At 40.1% G+C, this 21499-nt stretch overlaps 1 protein-coding gene across 11 annotated transcripts in view; it reads right to left on the bottom strand.

Annotated features, from left to right (window-relative positions):
- Positions 1-21499, bottom strand: part of TRPM3 (transient receptor potential cation channel subfamily M member 3) — a 797927-nt gene that overhangs the window by 190904 nt on the left and 585524 nt on the right. For all 11 annotated transcript variants that reach the window (XM_070495625.1, XM_044756724.2, XM_044756721.2 and 8 more), the window contains one exon: positions 4684-4858. In XM_070495625.1, the coding sequence (XP_070351726.1) occupies positions 4684-4858 (175 nt within the window). The remainder of the gene's footprint in view (positions 1-4683; positions 4859-21499) is intronic.

Here is a 21499-nt window from a genome sequence, read left to right as displayed (position 1 = left end):
TCAAGGCTTTCTTCTACCACCAGTTCTGCTTCTTGTTCTAGGGTGTCTAAAAATGATAAGTCCAGATGATTATTTTTGGGAAAAAGACACCAAAATAAATATAAGCATCAGTAATAAAATTTGGATGGATGAGGGGCATCATCTCAGAACACACATTCATTCAGATGCCTTTTTCACACTGACAGTTTTCATCTGTGAGGTCCTTGCTCACTGGTTGATAAATGAAGGGGGGCTAGGCCACATTTCTCTGCAATCTGAGACTTAGGTTGACAATTATCAGGCAAAGTGACCTCTGACTTCACCTTCAGGCACCTACAGCCTGAAAGGTGCTCCCGTCTTTGGGTAATCCTGGTCATCTTGCTTCATCAACACAGTAAAAAGTGGAATGCTGGTATTTAAAAACTTAGGTAATTCAATCTAATGCTACTTGGGTAGCATTAATCTATTTACGTTTGTAACGTTTAGTCATTTGTGATTCAGAAATAAAATTTGGTAATATTTCTGAAGCAAGGAAATTAGTTTGGGAAAGTGACTTGTGACTCATTCTCAACCATGACGAATGACAACAGAAAATCCAGTATGACAATAAAGTAAAACCAAAGTTTGACAATTTCTTTCAGGTAGTATATGCCACAAAGCAGAGATGGGGAGAAAAAGCCAAAAAGAAGAATTTGATTGCAATTGTCTCCTCCCTGATCCAAACCCATTTGCATTGGGATAGTCTCTCTCTCTCTCTTTTTTTTTTTTTACCTCAAATAATCTCATCTACAAAACTTAATTAGCTTTGCCAATTTTAATTTGCTTCCAAAGTGATTCCCTTTCAAATTCATAGTCTCGGAAGGTGGTTAATAACAGGGAATTTAAAGGCAAAATATCAAGTTCAGAAAAGTTAAAATACAAGGTGTGTAAATTTCACTCACTCCTTTAAGATTATAAAATGAAAAGCTTTGTAGCTGAATTTATACATTAATAGTACTTGGGCTTGTATTATTTAGCAATCTGTAAATAAACTTAAAATTTAAAAAATCATATTTAAATTACTAAAGTAACTGAAAAGTAAAAATCAATGATTTCAAATCCCACCTCAGGTTTCATAAACAGGATGTGTGATGTTTCCTAGGTCCAATTTTATATGTATAATCACACACATTTATTTATATAGTTTTGTTTATATGAACAGATAGTTGTGCATTTATATTTATTTATAGTGAAACATGTCCCAACTCTGTTGGACTTTGTTAGAAATTGATGAAGAAATCCTTCTTGGTGAATGAAGTCTAGGTGGGCAAATTCGTGTGTTAGCATAAAGAAAGCACACTATTGCAAAATAATGTTTTTGGAAATGATTTTTTAAATTGGCTGCACATGTGTGGCTAGACAATTTTTCTTTTTTTGAGGAAGATTAACCCTGAGCTAACATCTGTTGCCAATCCTTCTCTTTTTTTGCTGAAGAAGACTGGCCCTGAGCTAATATCCATGCCCATCTTCCTCTACTTCCTCTACTTTATATGTAGGATGCCTGCCACAGCATGGCTTGGCAAGTGGTGCATAGGTCCTCACCGGGGATCTGAACCGGCGAACCCCGGGATGCTGAAGTGGAATGTGTGAACTTAACCACAGCACCACTGGGCCGGCCCCAACAATTTCTTATCAAGCTAAATAAACGTGATTAATTCTGGCAGTTATTCAAATGGCACATAGAAACGTTCTGAATTCATTTTATCATGATAAATTTATAATTGCTTTCCCGAAGCAAGAGCATACTTTCATCATGACGTTTTATATATATATATATATATATATATTTATTTATTTATTTATATATATATATATATTTGGATTGGCAAATATAATGCTTCTTTTTAGGCTTCTATTTTCCTAATAACCATTTCTAAATGTTTCTGAAAAATTTTTGTTTTAATTTTAATAATTCTCAAGATATGAAATTCTATCTGAATCCTTTATCTCCACACCAGTTACATGCATGACTTCACATTCTTGGATAATCAGCCATGGTTCATATGTTTGCATAGATCCCACATAGATTGTGCTTTTGCATATTGTGACCATGAAATAATTAGAACTAAAACTAAACTTTACTTTTAAAACTAAAACTTCCAATTAAAGTTAAAAGAGCATGATATTTCTGACTCTTAATCTTGGGGTTGGGGTATAATAGTCTGCGTGGGGGAAAGAAAAGCATCCACATGATGTAGGGTTGATCAGCTTGGGCGTTGGTTTACCACCAGGAATGCATTGATTTTATCTTTTTGGAACACACAGAATAAAAAAAAATGTTATAATGCATCGAGAAAGCTGAAGGCAACTTGAGTACACTTACATATTTAAAAGACAGTATCATTGAAGTTCTATGTGAGATACATTAAGGCACATACCACAAAACACATTTCAGTGAATTTTTTTTTTTTGAGAAAGATTAGCCCTGAACTAACTACTCCCAATCCTCCTCTTTTTGCTGAGGAAGACTGGCCCTGAGCTAATGTCCATGCTCATCTTCCTCTACTTTTATACGTGGGATGCCTGCCACAGCATGGCTTTTGCCAAGTGGTGCCATGTCAGCACCCGGGATCCAAACCGGTGAGCCCTGGGCCGCCAAAACGGAACGTGTGAGCTTAACCGCTGCGCCACCTGGCTGGCCCTCAGTGAATTTTCATAATACACCAGAAAGAATCTTGACCTGGGACTGTGGGCTCTGTGGCCTTGAGAAAGCACTTCCCTGTGTATCTGTCCCTTAGGTTAAATAATAGACAGTTCCACCAGTTCTAAAATGTATAACATTTCTCCTATATTAAAACAGAATCAGGAAGCGCAACGTATAGACGACTTTAACATTTTCAAGGACACAACCCATGATAATGACAAAAAATAAGCACTAGGTCCAGACTTTCACTGTAAATAGACCTAGGAAACTTGAAATGCTGAGATGAATAGTTTACTTTTTCATTAGTCTTCTCAAAAGGCAACGTGCATTCTGAATGTATCAACTTGTATCATCCTTGTAGGAATACAATAAAATAATTGCAAACGCTAGGAAGCAGCAAAGAAGCCAAGGCTAAAAACTGTATACATTCTTTAACTTATTTCTGAAAAAAAGAACAAATTCCTATAGTCAAATCAATGAGAACTGTGGTTAAATTTTTAATAAAAACAAAGCACAGTGGAGGATCTTGAATTCTGGTTGGTGCCAGACATGGAGGCATTTGGACAACTGTTCTCTTTTTAGTTCATTAGCTATAAAATGAACTAATATTTAGTATCAAAGGAGAAGATAAAAGTAATTGGATTAAGTTTGCCAGTAAGCAAACTCCAACTTCAAAGTTACAAAATCACAAAAAAGCTTACAAAAATTAGCTTTTTTTAAAATCAAAAGCTTTCATGGGGCCTAAAATCACTGTCAAGGTTTGCGATGTTAAGCTGGAGGCCGTGTGGCTGCCATTATTCCTCCCTTCACATATTTAGGTTCATGCACTTACCAGGGAAGGATGCTGTGTTAATGGCTCCCCTGGAGTGCCGGGCGCTGGCAAAGACAAGGAGAGGAATAAGGAGAGAAGAGATGGTGCGCAGCTGTCATGCTGAGTCTGTAGTTTAGGTCAGGCCAGGTGAGAGAGAGGTGGAGGTGGGAGTGTCCCGAAGTAGGCCAGCTCACCTGTCACTTTTATTATTATAATTATAAGCTTATCTACTTACTAGACTTACTATGAGCTCTTTGAGGGTAAGAATAGAATATTATTCTTTTTCACATCTTGGTATTCAACAGAGCACATGGCACCTAGTAGACACTGTATATTTGTAAAAGGGATGATGAAGAAAAGACCCCTATCTCCTTTGGGGCTCCTTTCTCCCCCTAGTTTCATGTGTTAGGAGAATTGATCAGGTCAGGAAGTTCCTTATGTAAAACCTCACTGGCTCCTTTGAGTTTTCCTCCTTAAACTCATTCACACCCTGGGATGAATTGCTTTGATCAACTAATCTGCAAGAGGGCCTGGGTTTCCTGATTCACTGAGTGGGACCTCAGATCAGAGGGGAGGCTGTGAAAGGAAGTCCTCCATGGGGGTGGGGGCTTTGGACTGTTGAAAGCAGCATTAGGGGGCTGATAGATAAAGGAAAGGGCAGGAGGGGACCAGGGAAAGTTTACACAGGACCAGAGTGGTTACTGTTACAGAGATTCCACTTTCCAAGCCAATCCAGAAAGATCTGACAGCCCAGGCTGCTGCGTGGTTTTGTAAACATTTAGCATTTGTAAACACACAACAATTTGGCAAAGCTGGTGTTTATAGGACAAGCCTGGAAGCGGCACATCACAGCATCTCCCAAGTTACCAGCCTGCACTATATGGTCCAGATTAGCTGTGCTTCGTGTATTAAAACCCAATTACTGCTTCTCCTTGGTGGGAGGAGGAAAAGAGAGAAAGAGAAATGACAAGAAGAGAAAGGAGACCACGACCTATGACTCCTCCCTTCCCCTCATCCTCTTTATCATCAGTGTGGTCTAGTGTAGCTTTCATGGAATTTCCTGCTTCACAGAACAGTTAGAATTGTTGCCCTGCTCTTCTCCACCACCCTCCCATGCCAAACATCTTCATCAACTAATACCCTCTTTGCCAAGTCTGGAACACAGGCTTTGCACTCATGGGTCTCCTATGGGGCCTGGCAAATTACCTACCCGCCTTCTTCTGAATATTTATGCCCAAATGCCAGGATGTCAGATGCCCGTCCACTGCCATCACAGACAACAACCGGCACGGGAGGGGTGTCTCGAAGGTACTCCAAGACAATTGAGATCACGTTGGGTCCTCCTTCCACAATGAGCGCCACCACCGGAACGCCTTGACCGATTCCTGCATTAAAAAAGGAAAAGAAAAGGAAAAAAAGAGAAAAGAACACAAAGCCAGCAAACCAAAGAAACAAAAAGAGAAACAAAAAGCACAAACTAAAATTACTGAGCACGGGGGTGGTAAGAACACATGAAGGGATAAAATATGGAGCGGAAATTTACTGAAAACCCTTTAGCAGAATTTCCCCACCTGAGAGTCTATTTAACTTTGCTCTCTCCCCACAGCTTCCGGAGCACTGGGGCTGGGGTCAGTGAAGGCACCGATTACCATACTGGTCAGTTGCGGACAAAGGGTGAGGAGGAAGAGAAAGGAATTGGTTAGTAGATGAAGCACTGGGCCAGCAGCGAAAAGATTGGGAGCTAAATGTGATCTTAAGCAAGTCTCATCTCGTATGTATCCAGTGGTTCAGTTTCCTATATGAAAAATGGGAAGTTAAAAAAATGGCACCTCCCTGGAGTCATCACAGAGCTAAGAAAATGCCTGATGGTTCTTTTTATTAAAGACTATCAAAATCAGCTGGGAGCATATTTTGACTTGTTGAATCAACTGCTGGCTAAATTAGAGGTCTATCTATTTCTGCCCTTAAATGATCAGCTTGGTTATTTATTCTTAACAGCATAACAGGCATAATAAAGTACCCCGGAGACATGGCATCTGCCATCTGCCATTATCGTATCCTTCACTACTGAGCAACGTGCCAGGCACATCATGGGTCATCAGGAAACATTTGTTGAATGCAGTTGAATTCAGGGGTTTCACAGACTTTTCCTAAAGTATTTAAGCTATTTATGCTGAGCCATAAGACATTGCCGTTTTCAAGTAAAAACTACCCTAACATCAGCACTTACAAGTGGTTCAACATAACCTATTAAAGAGAAGTATTATAAACAAATGCCTGTGAGAGACATGATGAGAAAGAAATTCAATTTGTTTTCAGGTGACATCTCAAGTACAACCATTGTTCATTGAATAACATGCTTTTGCCCAGTTTTGTTATCACACTGTATTTTCTCACTCTGTCTTCCCAGAATAGTTAGGGAATTGAGCAGTGCCATATAAATGAGACGGCTTTGCTCAGTACACAGAGTAGTTATCTTAAAAAAGACGTAATCAAGATTCTGTACCACTTCTGTAAATATGAACTAAAAAAAGCCCTTTGTCATCTCAGTTCTCGCTCTTCCCCCTTCTGCTATGGTTTTATCTTATATCAAGAAACTTCTTTCCTGTGAGAAATAATAGTTTGGGGTTTGGTTTCTTGCTCCATTAATAAGAGATTTATTTGACTTGTGTGGCCTGTTTTACTTTCAAGTGTAAGTCCATCCATCTCCTCGGACCTCATCTTTTCTAAGTCAGTGTTTTTCATGGTTTGATTTTCATCTTAAAGGAATGGTCCAAAATGTCAGTTACACAAAAATTGGTGCTGTTTTAAATCTACATTTAAAAAATGTAAGAAAGTGACAATTATTGATCACGGCAACATGCCAAGATTTTTTTGTTCCCCAGAAGGAATTGGCGAGAGAGATGACCCTTGGTCCCACCAGGGTTTTCTGTGCATGCGGTGGTTTTGAGAATTACTCTTTCAAATCAAATGAGAGGGAAGTGAAAGGTTGCGCTGCTCTCCTTTGACCCAGAAGCCCTTAATGACTCAGACAAAAGGTCACTTGCTTTAAAGCTCTTTGGGTGTCTACGAAGGAGACACTTTCCCCATTGCTGCTGATTATCAGGATTAAGTAAGTTCTTGTTGAAAGGCTCTTTGAAGATTAAGGGCTAACTTGAAATGGTAATACAGGACATTTCTTTTGGAGGGAATTTGCTGACATAAAAAACACCCACCCCATATGGATTTGTATTTTAATATGACTTGGGAAAGAGTCTCTTTTCCAATGTTTAAAATTACTTTAAGAGGTATTTCCCAAAGTGCTATGCTATTTAATTTTTCCCCTTTGCTTTGTTTTAGCACATGCTCCTAAATAGCTTCATATCAAGGAACAATACTCTATATCTGCTGTTTATACTAAATGATGTATTTAGACTCATTCTAGAATCTTCTAAGAGAGGACTTTGCCAAATTCTGACTCTTGAGGACTGATTCTGTCAGTGGGATCTTTACTCCAACTCACAGACCAACTGTAATCCACTCAGTGTTCTTCATGGAGGGAGAAATCCTAGAAGGGACCTTCTCGAATGTTCCAGTGATCTAGAGTCTACCAGACAACAGGCAAGATGGCTGGAAACCTCTTTTTTTTTGAGAGGATACATAGTTTCTGAGGATCAATTTTTATATCATTTGAGAGCAATAAACTGTCAGTTGATTTCCTACCATTATATTTGTCAATGAATCAAGCTGTTATAACCTCTAGAAATACAGAAGCATTTTAAATGATCAGACTTTCTATATTTGGTATGAAGCTGTTATCAATAAAAATGATGAAAACAACTATAATATATATATAAATATATATATATATACTATTATTATATATATAGTGCTAAAAATAGGATGGAGCAAAGTATCAAAATACCATCTACTTTTTCATATATATTGAATATATCTGATATATGTATGCCTCCAAATTCTCTCCCATTTCCTTCAGTGATAATACATGGAAATTTGTTCCAGAGACATTAAAAGCTTTTAGAGCCTAAAACAAAAGCATTTTTTAATTTCTTAGTTATGGGTGGTAGAGAATCAGTCTATGCCTAAAAATATCATGCTTCATATAAATTAAACTTGCCAATGTATGGTAACATTAAGCCATTGTTTCAGGACACACACACACACACACACACACACACATTACTTTTGTTTCTGAGAAAAGAAAATGCTACCAAATAATTAGTAATGACCTAAAGCAATGGTTCTTAGCCTATTTTTTGGAAACAAGGATCTTTGAACACTTTTATGAATCTGATGAAAGCTAGTGATCCTTTCACCTGAAAAATAAATAGGCAATCACAAAAATGTTTCTATGCAATTTCAAGGGGTTCATGGCTCCTTGAAGCCTATTCATGAAAACCTTGCAAATGGACCTCTACAAAACCTCACCCTAAGTTAAGCACATTGATGTATCTGCAAAGAGCATCAGTTTGTGTTCCTTCAGGAAGCTCACCAAGGCCTCTGAGATAAGTTCCAGAAAGAGTTTTCAAAGAAAACTCTATGCCCAGGGAACTATATCACATTATTACTGCCAAGTTATATTGACTGGCTAACCTTTTCAGGAGGAAGCACTGTCTATAGGATATCTCTCCTCCCTCCCTTCATTCCCCTGTCTCTCTTCCTTGTTTCTCTTTATTTCTCCTGCTCACATTTTCTTTTCTAAATTACATTTTGGACATAGGATATTAAAAAAAAATCTCTAGGGAAATTCACAAATTTACAAATTAGAATTTGTAGTATATGACTTCATTAGTGAAGAAGAAGCTTTTTAAAATATCAAGAATGGTATTTTATTAGTGACATAAAGAAAACATTTTGGGAATACAGTGCAGACCCAGCAGGTTCACAGGCCCACTAGCATCTTCTGTATGCCCATAAACAATTCATATAAATTCCTTTGAAGATCCTCACAAATTTATGCTTTGCCCAGCTAAATATACTGACCATTCACGAAAGATAGTAGTTTAGATTTACAGCTTTACAAGACATAATCTCTATTATTCAGGAAAAAATTTCATTTTATCTAGATTCCTCAGGAAGCTTTTCTGTAAATACTTGTACTTCTGGTTTTGGGAGAAAGTGGGTTAATTCCTTAGTTGGTTGAAATAATTTTTCATTTTCTACCATAATCAAAGACTTGCAGTAGTTCTCAGAGATTTCCATTAGAATCTAATTTTAAAGCAATATAGAGTTGCTTAAGCAGAAAGAGGCAAGACGCTTGCCACACTTTAGCTTTTTCAGTTTTGGAGCTGGAAGCATTATAGCCAATGAAAATTGGAGCTGGAGTAATGGCTGTAGCAGCTACGTTCTCCAGGATTCCAGGTTGACCTAGGGCTTTCAAATTACAAACTGAACCCCAATTAATTGTTCTTTGTGAAAGATAACCTCTTGGACTTTTGTTACATTTTGTTGTGACTGCTATACAATTCAGCCAGGGCTCCCAATAAGGCAAAAAATGTCGAAATTGGCTTAAACCAAGACTGGGTTGGGTGTTGTGAGGAGAGGAGGTGGCAGGAATAGAAGAATGTCTTAAAATTCCAAAAGCTTTTTTTCTCTCTCTTTCTGCTGGCATGAGAAATCTATGATCAGTTCAGGCACTTGTGACATCTGGTGTGTTGTAATGAAATGCCTGGATAACTGAGAATTTTAATCAAAGTAAATTAACACTTTGGTGTTATGTCAACATCACCATATAAGACCTAAAATGCCTATGGACCTGAGGAATAATTTATTTGCCGTTAGAAAATGGTTCATATTTACATGGAGATGGAGCATAGAAGATTGATCTTTAGCTAAGTCTTAATGACCAAGGCCACAGATCTTGTGATTATTACAGTATACGCCATTTTAAAAGGACGGTTCAAACTTTGTGTGAGAGGTGACTACCTGAAGATCTTGAACAGTTCAGGACTGAGTCTGTCAGTGGTGGATGGACGTTTCCATTTATCAGCTAAAGCCATGTAGCAATAACATAAGCAGGGTTAATTCACTGGCCTTGCCAGCTCTGGGGTTATGTGATTGACGATGATGCAGAAGTTTGTGGGAAAAATTCATATGCTTTGAAATTACACGTATAATGAGACTTTATCAATATATTTTATGCCACACAATTTTAAATTTGCATAATTAAAATTTGCATTAAATTATAAAGCATTGAACATGTCCCACGAATCCAACTTCTCACTTGACTATCCCAGTCTTTGACTCAATGATTGACTCTACCAATGGGACACTGGTCACCACCTCCTGTATTTGGACAATATAATGGGGCCATAAAAACTCAGGAACTCCCTAAGATCTTACATTTTTTAAAACAGAACCTTACACAGACTTGGGGGACATTAGCACTTACTGTAGCGATGGGAAAAGATGCAGTCAAGCTATTTGCCTCATTTTAATGGGCACCTTTTGCTGCCTACTTGAGAAATAGTGGCTGAAATTTGCCTAATAGCACAGCTTTTCATAAACAGTTTCATAATTACATTCCTGATGCCCTTAACTATTTAGTGCTTTTCTTCTGTGGTCTGAAAATTGTGGGATAGATTTATGAAAATTACATAAAGATTTATGAAAATTAAAAAATCCATTGTGTTTAACTGACAGCACTCAAAATTATTCTTGTTTATTAAGTTTAAGATGCTTACAATTAGAAGATTCCCAGCACATGAATATTCAGGTACAACTGTAGAATATTATTGTCCAGAAAGAGAATATTTTAATATACTATATATTGCAAAAGGAAACATGATTGGAAATCTTTGAGCAACTAAGGAACAGAGTGAACCCAAAAAACTGTCTAGGGACAACATAAGAAAAAAAAGCATCTCATTTTAACTAGAATAGCTTTTCAGTCTTCTATGGAAGCAGATGTTTTGAATATTACCTTCATGTTTTAGAAGTAGGATGCACTGTCCATTTAAGACAACAGAACTATAACTGGAATGTGTCTGACCTTACTTGGAAATGGGTAATAAACCCAAATATCTTTTAGTGAATCCTGGTGATGTCCTCAACTGGTGAATGCCAAACCCAGTGCAAGCCAATCTTGTGTGTCATTATCGCTACATTTTTTTGCCACTATAAACCGACACCTAAATTGATGCTTGGGAAAGTGTTTGGAAATATAAAGTACCACAAAAACTACTAAGCAGTCAAAATAAAACCACATGCAACAAGATGCTTCACTTCTAGTCTCTCTGGTGGGGAGGAGATTCCTTGAAAGATGGCTGGGTTCGTTCCCTGAGGCTGGGACTTCCCAAGGTGTAAATTTCCAATTCACTTTAGGACTAGACAGGGGTAAAAATAATGTGAATTTCTTAATTATCTTTTCCTCTCATCACCAATCCCTATGGTAACTCCCTTATTGATATTTAACTTAATGGGCCTCCTCCATATACAATCTTTCCATATTTAAAGCTAATGCTAATATTTCAGAATAAGCACACATGTGTATTTTATCTTGGCATTTAAAATCTCAGCAAATGGGCTGGAGATATGTAGTTGTCAAGACACTGAAGATATAGAGCTTGCGTGAATGGGAATGCCTCTGAGACACTGATAAATGATTGAAAACTGATGGTGCATAGCATTTCTTATCTTGAAGACTGAGAATGTAGAATCCATGAATTAATATGGCAACCCCCCCTTTTTTCCTGTTCATTTTCAGTACCATTTAACTAATCTATTCTGTGGATTATCAGTGCTCCAGGTATTTTCATAGGAATCCACCACCAGCTGGCTTCCATTTTGGGCATTGTCTTGCTTTGCTTTTCTGTTTGGCAATCAGAGGGCAAAGGACAGAACTAGGGGAGTAGAAGAGTGGATTGCATAGGAAAACTCTGTAAGCCAGCCAAAGGGTTCACTGTGGCATGTGTCCTGGAAACCCCCATCACGTCCTCCTTATCCGTATCCTATCAGAGAACTGGACCGTCCACAGCACAGAAGGGCTGCCTTGCTTGGCTTCTTCAAAGCTGGTTGGCCTAGAGGTGGATTCCAGACCTGCAGTGGACCAGATTTGCCTTCCTGGAATTGAAGTGGAGACCCAGGGCCCAAGGTCAGTAACTGGGAGGTAGGCTGAGTGGGCAGTGAAGCCTCTTTGAAGTGAAGCTCTGATGGGACCGTGGGAGCGTAAATAAACAAGCAAAGAAGACTGTATCCAGGAAGAAGAGAAGGGAGCAGAGGGACCACAGAGGAGAGAGCATGTGGACTGAGTGAGAAGGAGGGAGGAAGGATGTGTGTGTGTGAGAGAGAGAGAGACAGAGATCCAGAGGGAGAGATTGCCTGGATTTATTGGTGACTCTCCAGTCCCAGTTATAGTCACTTGGCTATAGTTCCTGCACAGAGGCACCTATAGACAAATTTCCCTGTAAAGGGCTAAATAGTAAATATTTTAGGCTTTGTAGGACAATGGGAAAAATAGAGGATGCCATGCAAGTATCTATATAATGAGAGAAAAGTTTATACAGAATTTTATGGGAGAATTTCAAAATACAATTGAATACAATTTTTTGTCTACTAATGAGACAAATGGAATTTTTATATGGATGCTGAAATTTGAATTTCATATAGTTTTCACACGTCACAAAATATTCTTTTATTTCCAAACATTTAAAAATGAAAAAAAACATTCTTAGCCCGTGAGCCATATGAAAACAGGGTGGGCCATAGTTTGCCGACCTTCCTGTAGACATGTTTCTGTCACTTATCAAAAATACCCCTTTATCGATTTTGAGTGAGTTTCTCTTTATTGCTACCAAACATTGCCCTCTCCAGCCTCACCTCTGTTCACTCTAAAGAAGTCTTCACCTGTCCTTAACCATCCTGAAAGTCCTCATGTGCTCTTGTCTCAGCGTGAAGATCGCAGCAGGAAAAGTAGGTGAGGAATATTTGCATAAGAGGAATTTGGGACAGCAGAGATTTCTTTTTATGTGGTAGAGCTTTAAGAGGCGATATTCAGGTCGAAATTGGGCATAAGCCTATGCTCTATGTAGGTGTCAGGTGGGCCTTCATTTTGCAGCATAACTGATGCTCATGTGGGGAGCCTGGTTACCAGTCACGGTAGCTGCTCTGCTTCTCTCAAAAAGAGAATGAGTCACCTGTGTGGTATATAAAGGAACTTGGCCTTAACAATGGAAGAGGTTTAGATCCGTTCTACGGAGGGCTCTACGCGCAAGAGCAGAGAGAGTGATCGCTCCTCTTTGAACATTCTTCATCCCTGGAGAGCAGCACCATCTTCCACCTGTCAGCCAGGCTGGGACACTTGCCTGCTCCCTGCCTGGCAATGCGGGTGCCAAGACTGGGGTTTTGCCTTGATTTCAGTGGGCTTTCCTGCAAGCCCTTCTTCACGTGATACCGCTCTCATCTCTATACTCTGGAAGCCTTGACCTGTCTCACTCTCTCAGTTGAGGCTTTTCCTTAGATCCTGGGCTGCCTTCCTGGAACTGGGCTGACTCTGTCTTGTCCTTGTTCTCAGACTCTGATTCTTAGTTCCTTGACTGACTCTGCCTTCATTTGTTTGCTGGTTTCCTGTTGACTCCCACTTCCTTCTCAGCATGTCTCCCTCTAGTCTATTTTACCTCCCTGCTACTGTAAACTGTGGCAGTAAGGCTACAACATTAATAACAAGTTGGCTGCAACAATGCATATCCTAGAAGGGCAGAAATACGTCTTGATATAAATTGATATACCAAAAATATATTTTGGTATTCTACACAGTATCTAACACATCGAGTTGGCACATAATTCATATGGTTGTTTTGAGTAATAAATGAGTTATTATTTATAAAGCACTTAGAACAGTCTGGCACTTACTAAGAACTATATGGTCAAGCAAACACAAAGATTTTTATTTATATTTACTAAGCTTATAAAAGGTTTAATGTATAAATGATTCATGAAGATGAAAGAAAAATAAATGCATTTTATATGTTTAGGCCAAAAGGATGCTCTGACGGATAAGTAATTTGAAACATCCTTTTCCTAAGTTTGACTACTCTCTCATGCAGACCAATAATATGCTTAGCAAGCCAAATTCCTTTATCTTGTATCCAAAAGACTAACACTTTCAGCTTTTGGGTGGGTGATCTTTCGTTTCACTCTCCAAATGCCTTCTACCAGGGGCCTCTCCTCAGTGCTTCAATCAGCTTGAGTCTTTTGAGTTCTGTGGGTTGGACAAAGATGTAAACGCCAAATAACAAAACCAGTAAACCGACTCCAAGTATATTATATGCTAATAAACTAACTTAGCTTTTGACTTAATCAATGGGAAAGAGTTATTCCCTTATGGCCAGACAACTCTGATTGAAGTATTCTGCTATTAATGTCCGTATATTACCAGGACATCCAAGTAACATTCCACATGAGTTGTTTCAATAGAAAGGGAACAGCCAATCCCTTGGGCTATAAGGCCAGTATTACTTTCATAAAAGGAAAGAGCCAGCATTATTTTCTTTGGGACCATTGTTTGCAGGCTGAATGTTTTAATGTAATTGATCTAAGTCTACAAGAAAACTTGCCCAAACACAGCTATAGTCTTCTTAGTTTCTGCCCTGTTCAAAACCCACATCAAAAGGCATTCTTTGCCTTCTCAAATGTAAGGTAATCAGCGTGGTTCTAACTCATTTTACTTTATAATACTGTGCCCACACTACCCTATAAATGCGCCAGGATCTAGGTCCACAGCCCATACAAGTTTCTTTGGCTTCTTGGCAGAATTAGTAAGCAGCAGAGCAGCCAGGGGAATTATGGATTGAAAAAACATGGAAAGACCTACCTAGCCTACGGTGCAGGGCCGAGCTGGGGAGGAGAGGCAGATGGTAGGAGAGAGGGAAATGTTGCTGGTAATGGCAGGGCACAATGGTAGTATGTTGTTACTGTACCCTTCCCCAATAATAATAATAAAAGGAACTCTTTGCATCAGTTGAGGGAGACTGCAATTACTTCTCCCTGCCCCAAATGCAAAAAGTTCTATTCTCTCTTTTTGACTTACTCTGTGAGGAACTTATACTCATCCTGTAGTTCCTAGGGTCAAAGACAAATCTTCCTCAGGACCCTCCCTTACACCCGACCAGGCAAAATTAACCATTCTCTCTTGTATGTTCTTATAGCATTTACTTTTTTAAAAAGCCCATGCCAATGAGTATATTATAAATTTGTCAATCAACTACTATGGTATAAAGAAAAAATTCTCATAGTACTTTATATATCTCTTGAAGTTTTATCTCATTAATTACCTATTTGGGCCTCTCTTTTCTCTGTTAGGTAAGTTTCTCTTTATTATTCCCAGCGTTCTACATGGAGTAGTTGCTTACGAAAATTTGTGGTACAGAAGGAAGGCAGGATTCTGAATTACCGTCAGGTATATCCTGATTTCTCATAGGTTAAATGACAATGTAATTATTTCCACAGAAATTTTTAAACATTTTATGACATAAGCAATTTTCCCTCAGTCCACTGACCTGAGATCCAGGGCACTCAGATCTGATGTAAATTATCATGAAATCAGGAATTCTGCCAAATGTCCAGTTTCTATGCTCATTGGTTTTCCTGTGGACTACTGAAATCGCTTCCTAACTGATTTCCCTCTCTCCACAACATTCATCTCGTAACTACGAGTCACCATGCATCCAACACAGTCTTCTCTGGGACAGTCTTTATGGGTTCCCGTTGCCTATAGATAAGATCCCAATTGTTCTGGGTTCCCATTGCCTATAGATAAGATCCAAATCCCTTCACATGACAGACAAGGTTCCCCATAATCTGGATCCAATCTTCATTTGCAGCCTCATCTCCTCCAGAACTTGCGTTCACTCTGATTCCGGTCTCATCAGACTACCTTCACGATCCTCTGTCGAGGATTATTTTTTAACTTCCCCTCAGCCATCCTAATTTTCAGAGAGGAGTCTCTCTCCCTACTCCTGGTTTCATGAGGAGGAATTTTTCTAAGCACATCCTTGGGTTTTCGATGCTCTTTTATTCACTTGGGTCCCTGGTAAATTCGAGAATAATAACTGGATTTGCTCGCTCAGGCTCCCTCTTCTTCCTCTCGATGTCTGCCTGCCTGCAGGAAGCCTGAGATCTCCCAGCTCCTCCAGAGGCCCTGCCCCGAAGGTGTGTGCAGTGGGCTGGGGAGGTGAAGGCTCACCGGGGATTCTGCCTAATTCTGAGGAGTTATTAAGCCCACTCGTCCAATAAACTTAAATCCACATCTGATCCCTTGTCTCCCTACTGAAAATGCTATTTTTGAGTTGCGTCAACTACTTTTATTTCTCCAGTTGTTCAGAACGTGGATGAGGAAGAAAGGTGCTATTTAGTGTGGCCCTCAGAGATCCCAACTCAATCTTCAAAGTCCAGTTCCAACGTCTCTCATTCCTGAGGCCCTTCCTAACTCCCTCAGGAAGTATTAATCATCCATTCCTCTGTAGTCCCATTGTTGCTTTTTAAAAACATATCTTTTGCAGTTATTTTATTCTGCTTTGCTTTAATGAAAGTTTTATCCACTGAACTGTAAACTCCTTGGGACAGAGACCCCCCCCCAAGACAGGCCCTCTTAGGCAACATTCTGGTTTCCATAGGGCCTCACACTTAGAAGGTAGTTCAAATGAATGCTTGTGAAATAAAACAAAATTAAAATGTGCAATGCCTAGGTTTATACCTTGGGAGCAGCACAGCTGAAGGGACAGGAATAATCGGTAGTTATAAGAGGACTGAATGTCCTCTCTCAACACTATTGATGTATATTGCTCAAAGTGTAAATGACAGCCATTTAAGTGGCCCCATGGTGTCCTTTCACCCCCCTTAACTACTGGGGCTCAGCAGTGGTCAGAGACCTAGAGAAGAACGTGCTGAGTGGCCTGGGTAGCTGCTCGCATTTCACTTGTCCATCTGGATTAAGTCTGGAAGAGTCTAGATTTTCAGGGACTCGAATAGCCAATTTTGGTTCAGCTGTCTTGTACTTTTAAATTGAAGCCTTGCTATTTCTCAGAATTGGACCCAGCTGGAGTGACAACGTGCCCTAGCCTCTGGGGAGAAAGATGTAAACAAAAGTTTACATTCTTCCTCTTCTTGGAAAGATGTCCATGAAAGCTATTACTTCCTCCAGTTGAAGTGAATAGGGAACTATATGACTGAAATGGAAACCTAATTCTCTTCCCTCTGAGGTGAGTGATATGTTTTAGCAGCTAAGTTGCTATAGGCTAGGAGTGACCTTCATTCACCATTACAGTTATTAAACTATCTGACTGCCATTGTCATATATGAGACAGAGGAAAGGTACTGATTATTTGAGATCTAGTAATATTTAATCCAATTTCTGACCAACAGTTGGGATAAATAAAAAGTTATTAATTATCTGAGCATCTTCTTCAAAAGATAATGTGTCAAGTCTAATCTGATCAAATCCTTACTTTGACTACATCCTTAGTGAGACATATGGGTGGCAATGTTGTGGGGAAACTTCTTTCCTCTGGATTCAAGTTTCCATGTGGAGGGAGCTCTATAAGTGTGACACCTCTTCCCTTACTCCTCTCCACACACATTCAGTACCCTGATTGATGGCAACTAATGTCCATCCATATTTCTTGATTGGATAGAGGTAATCTACTAAAAGTCTTTCAGTGAAGATGATTTAGCTTCTTTCTTCCTTTCCCTCCATGGACCAGCGCCAGTCAGTGATTTTAGTAAAGTGTCGGATGTAGACCCAAATTTCTCCTCTGCTTGGCTGTCTGGGGCTGAGGTGAGCAGGCAAGCCCATTTGGCCCTCACACTAAGTCGTTGTCTCCAACAACTTCATTGTTAGTAAAAATGATATTTTGATCTCCATCTGCCTGACTCTGGTGTCCAACTCTCATCCTGTTTGAATCTTATCCTGTCCAAAGTGAAGTATAATTGACTGGGCTTTCTCAAGCTCCAACACCATGGATGGCAATGTTGTCATTTCTGTTTCTGGCATGCACTTTTCAGTGGCATCTAACAAACTTGAGCCTCTGGGTCAAGTTTGTGAACATGAACTTATTTTTAAGTGCACATATGGCCTTCTATCAAAGATAATTTTTTCTTAATGTCTTTCTGGCTCCTTGAAAGGGAATGACAATTACAACACGTTAAAAAAGCTAATTACAAATGAAGCAAAACAAGGTTGGTTATGAATTTCTCGGCTGCGGTGAATAATTTCATGTATTGAAGTCCACTCGGCCAACTGACTGAAGGCTGTTTCTTCCTCCCTTAGGGGAAGTAGCAGTTGCTGTGTACCTACCAGGTGTGGGGCACTCAGCCAAGCAGGATGCATACGGTTACTCAATCTATAAGATTGGGTATCCTAGATACATTATTATCCCCTTTACAGTTAAATAAACTGAGGCATAGGAAGTAAATTGCGTGTCTGAACTGGGTTTCAAACAGAGATCAGTTAGTAAATGCAGAGTCTGTGCTTTTTGTACTCTGCTGGGTTGTTTCTCACTGGGGTGACCATCTCATTTATCATGCAAATACAAGGACTAACTTTTGCAAATGAAGAGGTCATCACTAATAGTCACTCTGGGATGACAGGGGTCAGCTGGAACGACTTAGTCCTGGACAAGTCAGTCCATTTGGTCACTCTCTCTCATGTCTTAGGGTCTCAAACTCATTTCCGGCAGATTTTAAAAATAGATGCCAACCTCAGATATTTAGAAAGGGGCCTGAGTTTGTCCGCTGTTCCTTTGTTTCATCTCTTCCTGGCTTAAAAAGCCCAAGACTTACTGCTGCCCACCCCTGATTTCTGGGATCAGATTGCCAGCTCCATGAAAACCACAGCTGTTCATGGTCAGAGATTTTCCTTCCTCTTGATACACGGAGGGATGAAGCGTCCGGGAATGATTAGAACGTTAAGCAAAGGAAAATAGCAACAGTACCACAGCACCTGCATAAATCCTGTAGGGGGACAATATCAATTTAAAGTTTTCTCATGTCCTAGCACATCCTTCATGGTGGTGGAAGTAAATTTCTTCTACTTTTCTTTCTCATAAATAAATGCCTCATTACATTCTATCACTTAAACACATTGGAGTGCCTTGATGAGGAGTCAGGAGACAGTCACGGCCCAGGGGCATGCATGGGTACTTTGGGTCCTTAATCATGGGGCTGTTTAACCTCGTTACCCTATTCTGTCATGTTTGTATGAAGCAGCCACTTGGCTTATTCTGACTGCTGCCACCAAGAATCATTTGATTGCAATCCTAAGTGCTAGTACCACATTCTAGAAAGTGTGCTATCCTAATGTTATAGATAAAAAAAGTGGCACCCCAAGGACTACTCTTAAAACCCTGATTCTAATGTGCAAAAAATTAGTTTGTGCATTGAAAATGATCACCAGAAAGGGTGTGTAGAAATGCCCATTTCAAGTTCTCAGCTCTTCTTATCAATATCTGCTCTGACACAATGGCTCTCAAGTTTAACATGCATCAGAATCACCTGGAGGTGCGGTTAAAGCATCCACTGCTGGGCCCCACCTCCTAAACTTCTGATCAGTAGGTCTAGAATGGGACTGAAGAATGTGCATAAGTTCCTAGGTGATGCTATTGCTGCTGCTCCATGGACCACACTTTGAGAATCACTGCCCTGGCATAAAGCTGCAGGGAGAGGAGACTTCTGCCTGTGAAAAGAAGTGAAATCTAAAATATGCCCCAGTGGAGTAAATTAAGAAGCCTATGGAGTAGGACTGAAACACCCATATTTTGTTTCCAATAGTCTATTTTAAAGTTTAAACCAGGAGTCAGCAAACTTTCTCTGTAAAAGGCCAGATGGTAAATATTTTCAGCCTTGCGGGCCAGACGGTTTCTGATGCAAGTGCTCAACTCTACCACTGTAGCATGAAAGCAGCCTTTGACAGTACACAAAAGAATGAGCACGGACATGGCTGTGTTCCAATAAAGCTTTATTTATAAAGACAGATGGCACACTGGATTTGGCCCACGGGCTGTAGTTTGCCAACCTCTGGGTCTAACTGATGTGATAAGAATGATTCATATAAGGCAACACTGTTAGTTTGCCAAGCCTGCGTATGCCTATGATCAATGAGAAACTAAGTTGGAAACCTGACTGTGTAAGCCAAGATTGCACACCCATTTTAGTTGTATGTGATTGATATAATATTGCCCTTACTGGAAGATACGTACTCTTCTTGCAATTCAGCCCCTAGAACCAACTATTTAAAAACAAATGGCTTCCCACTTCATCTTATTTCAATAAGGGTTTAACTGCACTGCTGGAAATTACTTAACTATATTTACTACATTCTCTACTTGGTTTTTTATCTAAAAGGAATATCATTCTGTGCAGCAGGATCATTTATTGAGTTAGCAATTAATTCATACTTCACTGTTTGTTTTTCCTTCTCCTTAGTTCCAAAAAGGCCCACTGGGCTTTCTTTTCTCAGGGGAGTTTTGCGTTACTGGCCTAAAGATAAGCTTTGTTGATGGCTTTTGTTAAAAACCTAAGTTCACTAATGTCCTGAAGAGGAAGAAGAGAATGGCAAGTGTCTTTGATGGGAAGAGGTGGGAGCAGACAAGACAGGGAGGAAATTCCTCAACACCTGGGACAGGGAGAAGGGACTCGCAACATCCCTGACGGTCCGTTCCCAGATCTCTTCTTACTTGACCTCTCAGCAGCATTTGATACAGTTGGTCATTTTTGACTCTTGGAAATATGTTCTTCACTTGGCTTTCAGACAGCAGTCTCTCCTGGTTTCCCTCTTACCTCGCTAGCTGCTCCTCCTTCCTCTGCTTTGCTGGTCCTCGCTAGCTGCTCCCTCCTCATCTCTCTGACCTTTGATAGAAGGACCGGCCACAAGGCTCAGTTCTTGCCCCTTCCTGTCCTCTTCTCTCTTCACTCATTCCCTTGGTGATCTCATCCACTCACATGGTTTCATATACCATCTACACACTGGAAACTTCTATATTTGTATCTCCAGACCAAATATCTCACTGAACTTCAGTCTCACATAACTGTGCCCCTTCTCAACATCTCCACACGTGCTGTGAGACATCTCAAACTTGATGTGCCCAAGCTAACCTCCTGATAGTGTCTCATACTCGTCACCCCCATCCTCAACTCCATTCTTCTAGCTGAGCAACCCAAAATACTTAGAGTCATCCTTGATTCATCTTTTCCCTCACACACCTCATGCTGAATTTAATGGTAAATCTTTCCTGCTCTACCTTCAAATTATAGGCTGAATTTGACTACTTCTCACCTCCTCAACTGCTACCACTCTTAGTCTAAGGCACCATTAGCTTTTGCTTGGCTTATTGCCAGGGTCTCTTAACTGGTGTCTCTGTTTTCATCCCTGCTCCCTCCCCATTCAAGCTACTCTCAACTCAGTAGGTAAAGTGATTCTGTTGACACATACAAGACTACTACTCACTCCTTTGCTCAAAACTCTGCAAACTCCCATCTCACACAGTGAACGTAAAAGTCAAAGGTCTTGCAATCCTCACTGAATCTGGCCCTTGTTCCCTATGTAGCCTCCTTGTTCATTCCACAGGGCCACACAGGCGTCCTGATGTTCTTCAAACATGTTGCCCACACTCTCGCCTCGGTGCCTTGTGATTGCTGTTCCCTCCACCAGAAATGGTCTTCCCCAAATATCACAAAGCACGCTCCCTCACTTCCTCCAAGTCTGTACTCAAATGTCCCCTTTCTTGGGAAGCCTTCTCACCACTCTGCTTAAAACAGCCTCTTTCCTGCACTGTGCGTTTTCTGCTTTATTTCTCTCCTTAGCACTTATCTCTCTGCAATTCACTGTATATTTTATTGACTTATTTTCTGTCTCCTTCCACTCAAAGGTAAGCTCTGTAAGGGTGGGATTAGCACAGGCACCTGGTCTGAGGGGGACTGCTGTAAAGTGCATTTTGGGATGCTGAGCCCTGGGCACCTGGGCATCAGTCATGCCAGCTGCAGCAAAGATGCCACCGGCTTCACTAGGTGCGGGAGCACCAGAGCCTGCTGCCTGG

The sequence above is a fragment of the Equus asinus genome, chromosome 23 (genome assembly GCF_041296235.1).
Source record: "Equus asinus isolate D_3611 breed Donkey chromosome 23, EquAss-T2T_v2, whole genome shotgun sequence".
In the NCBI taxonomy this organism is placed as follows: Eukaryota; Metazoa; Chordata; class Mammalia; order Perissodactyla; family Equidae; genus Equus; species Equus asinus.
The sequence above is the reverse complement of the archived record's forward strand: the minus strand, read 5'-3'. Positions and strand labels throughout refer to the sequence as shown.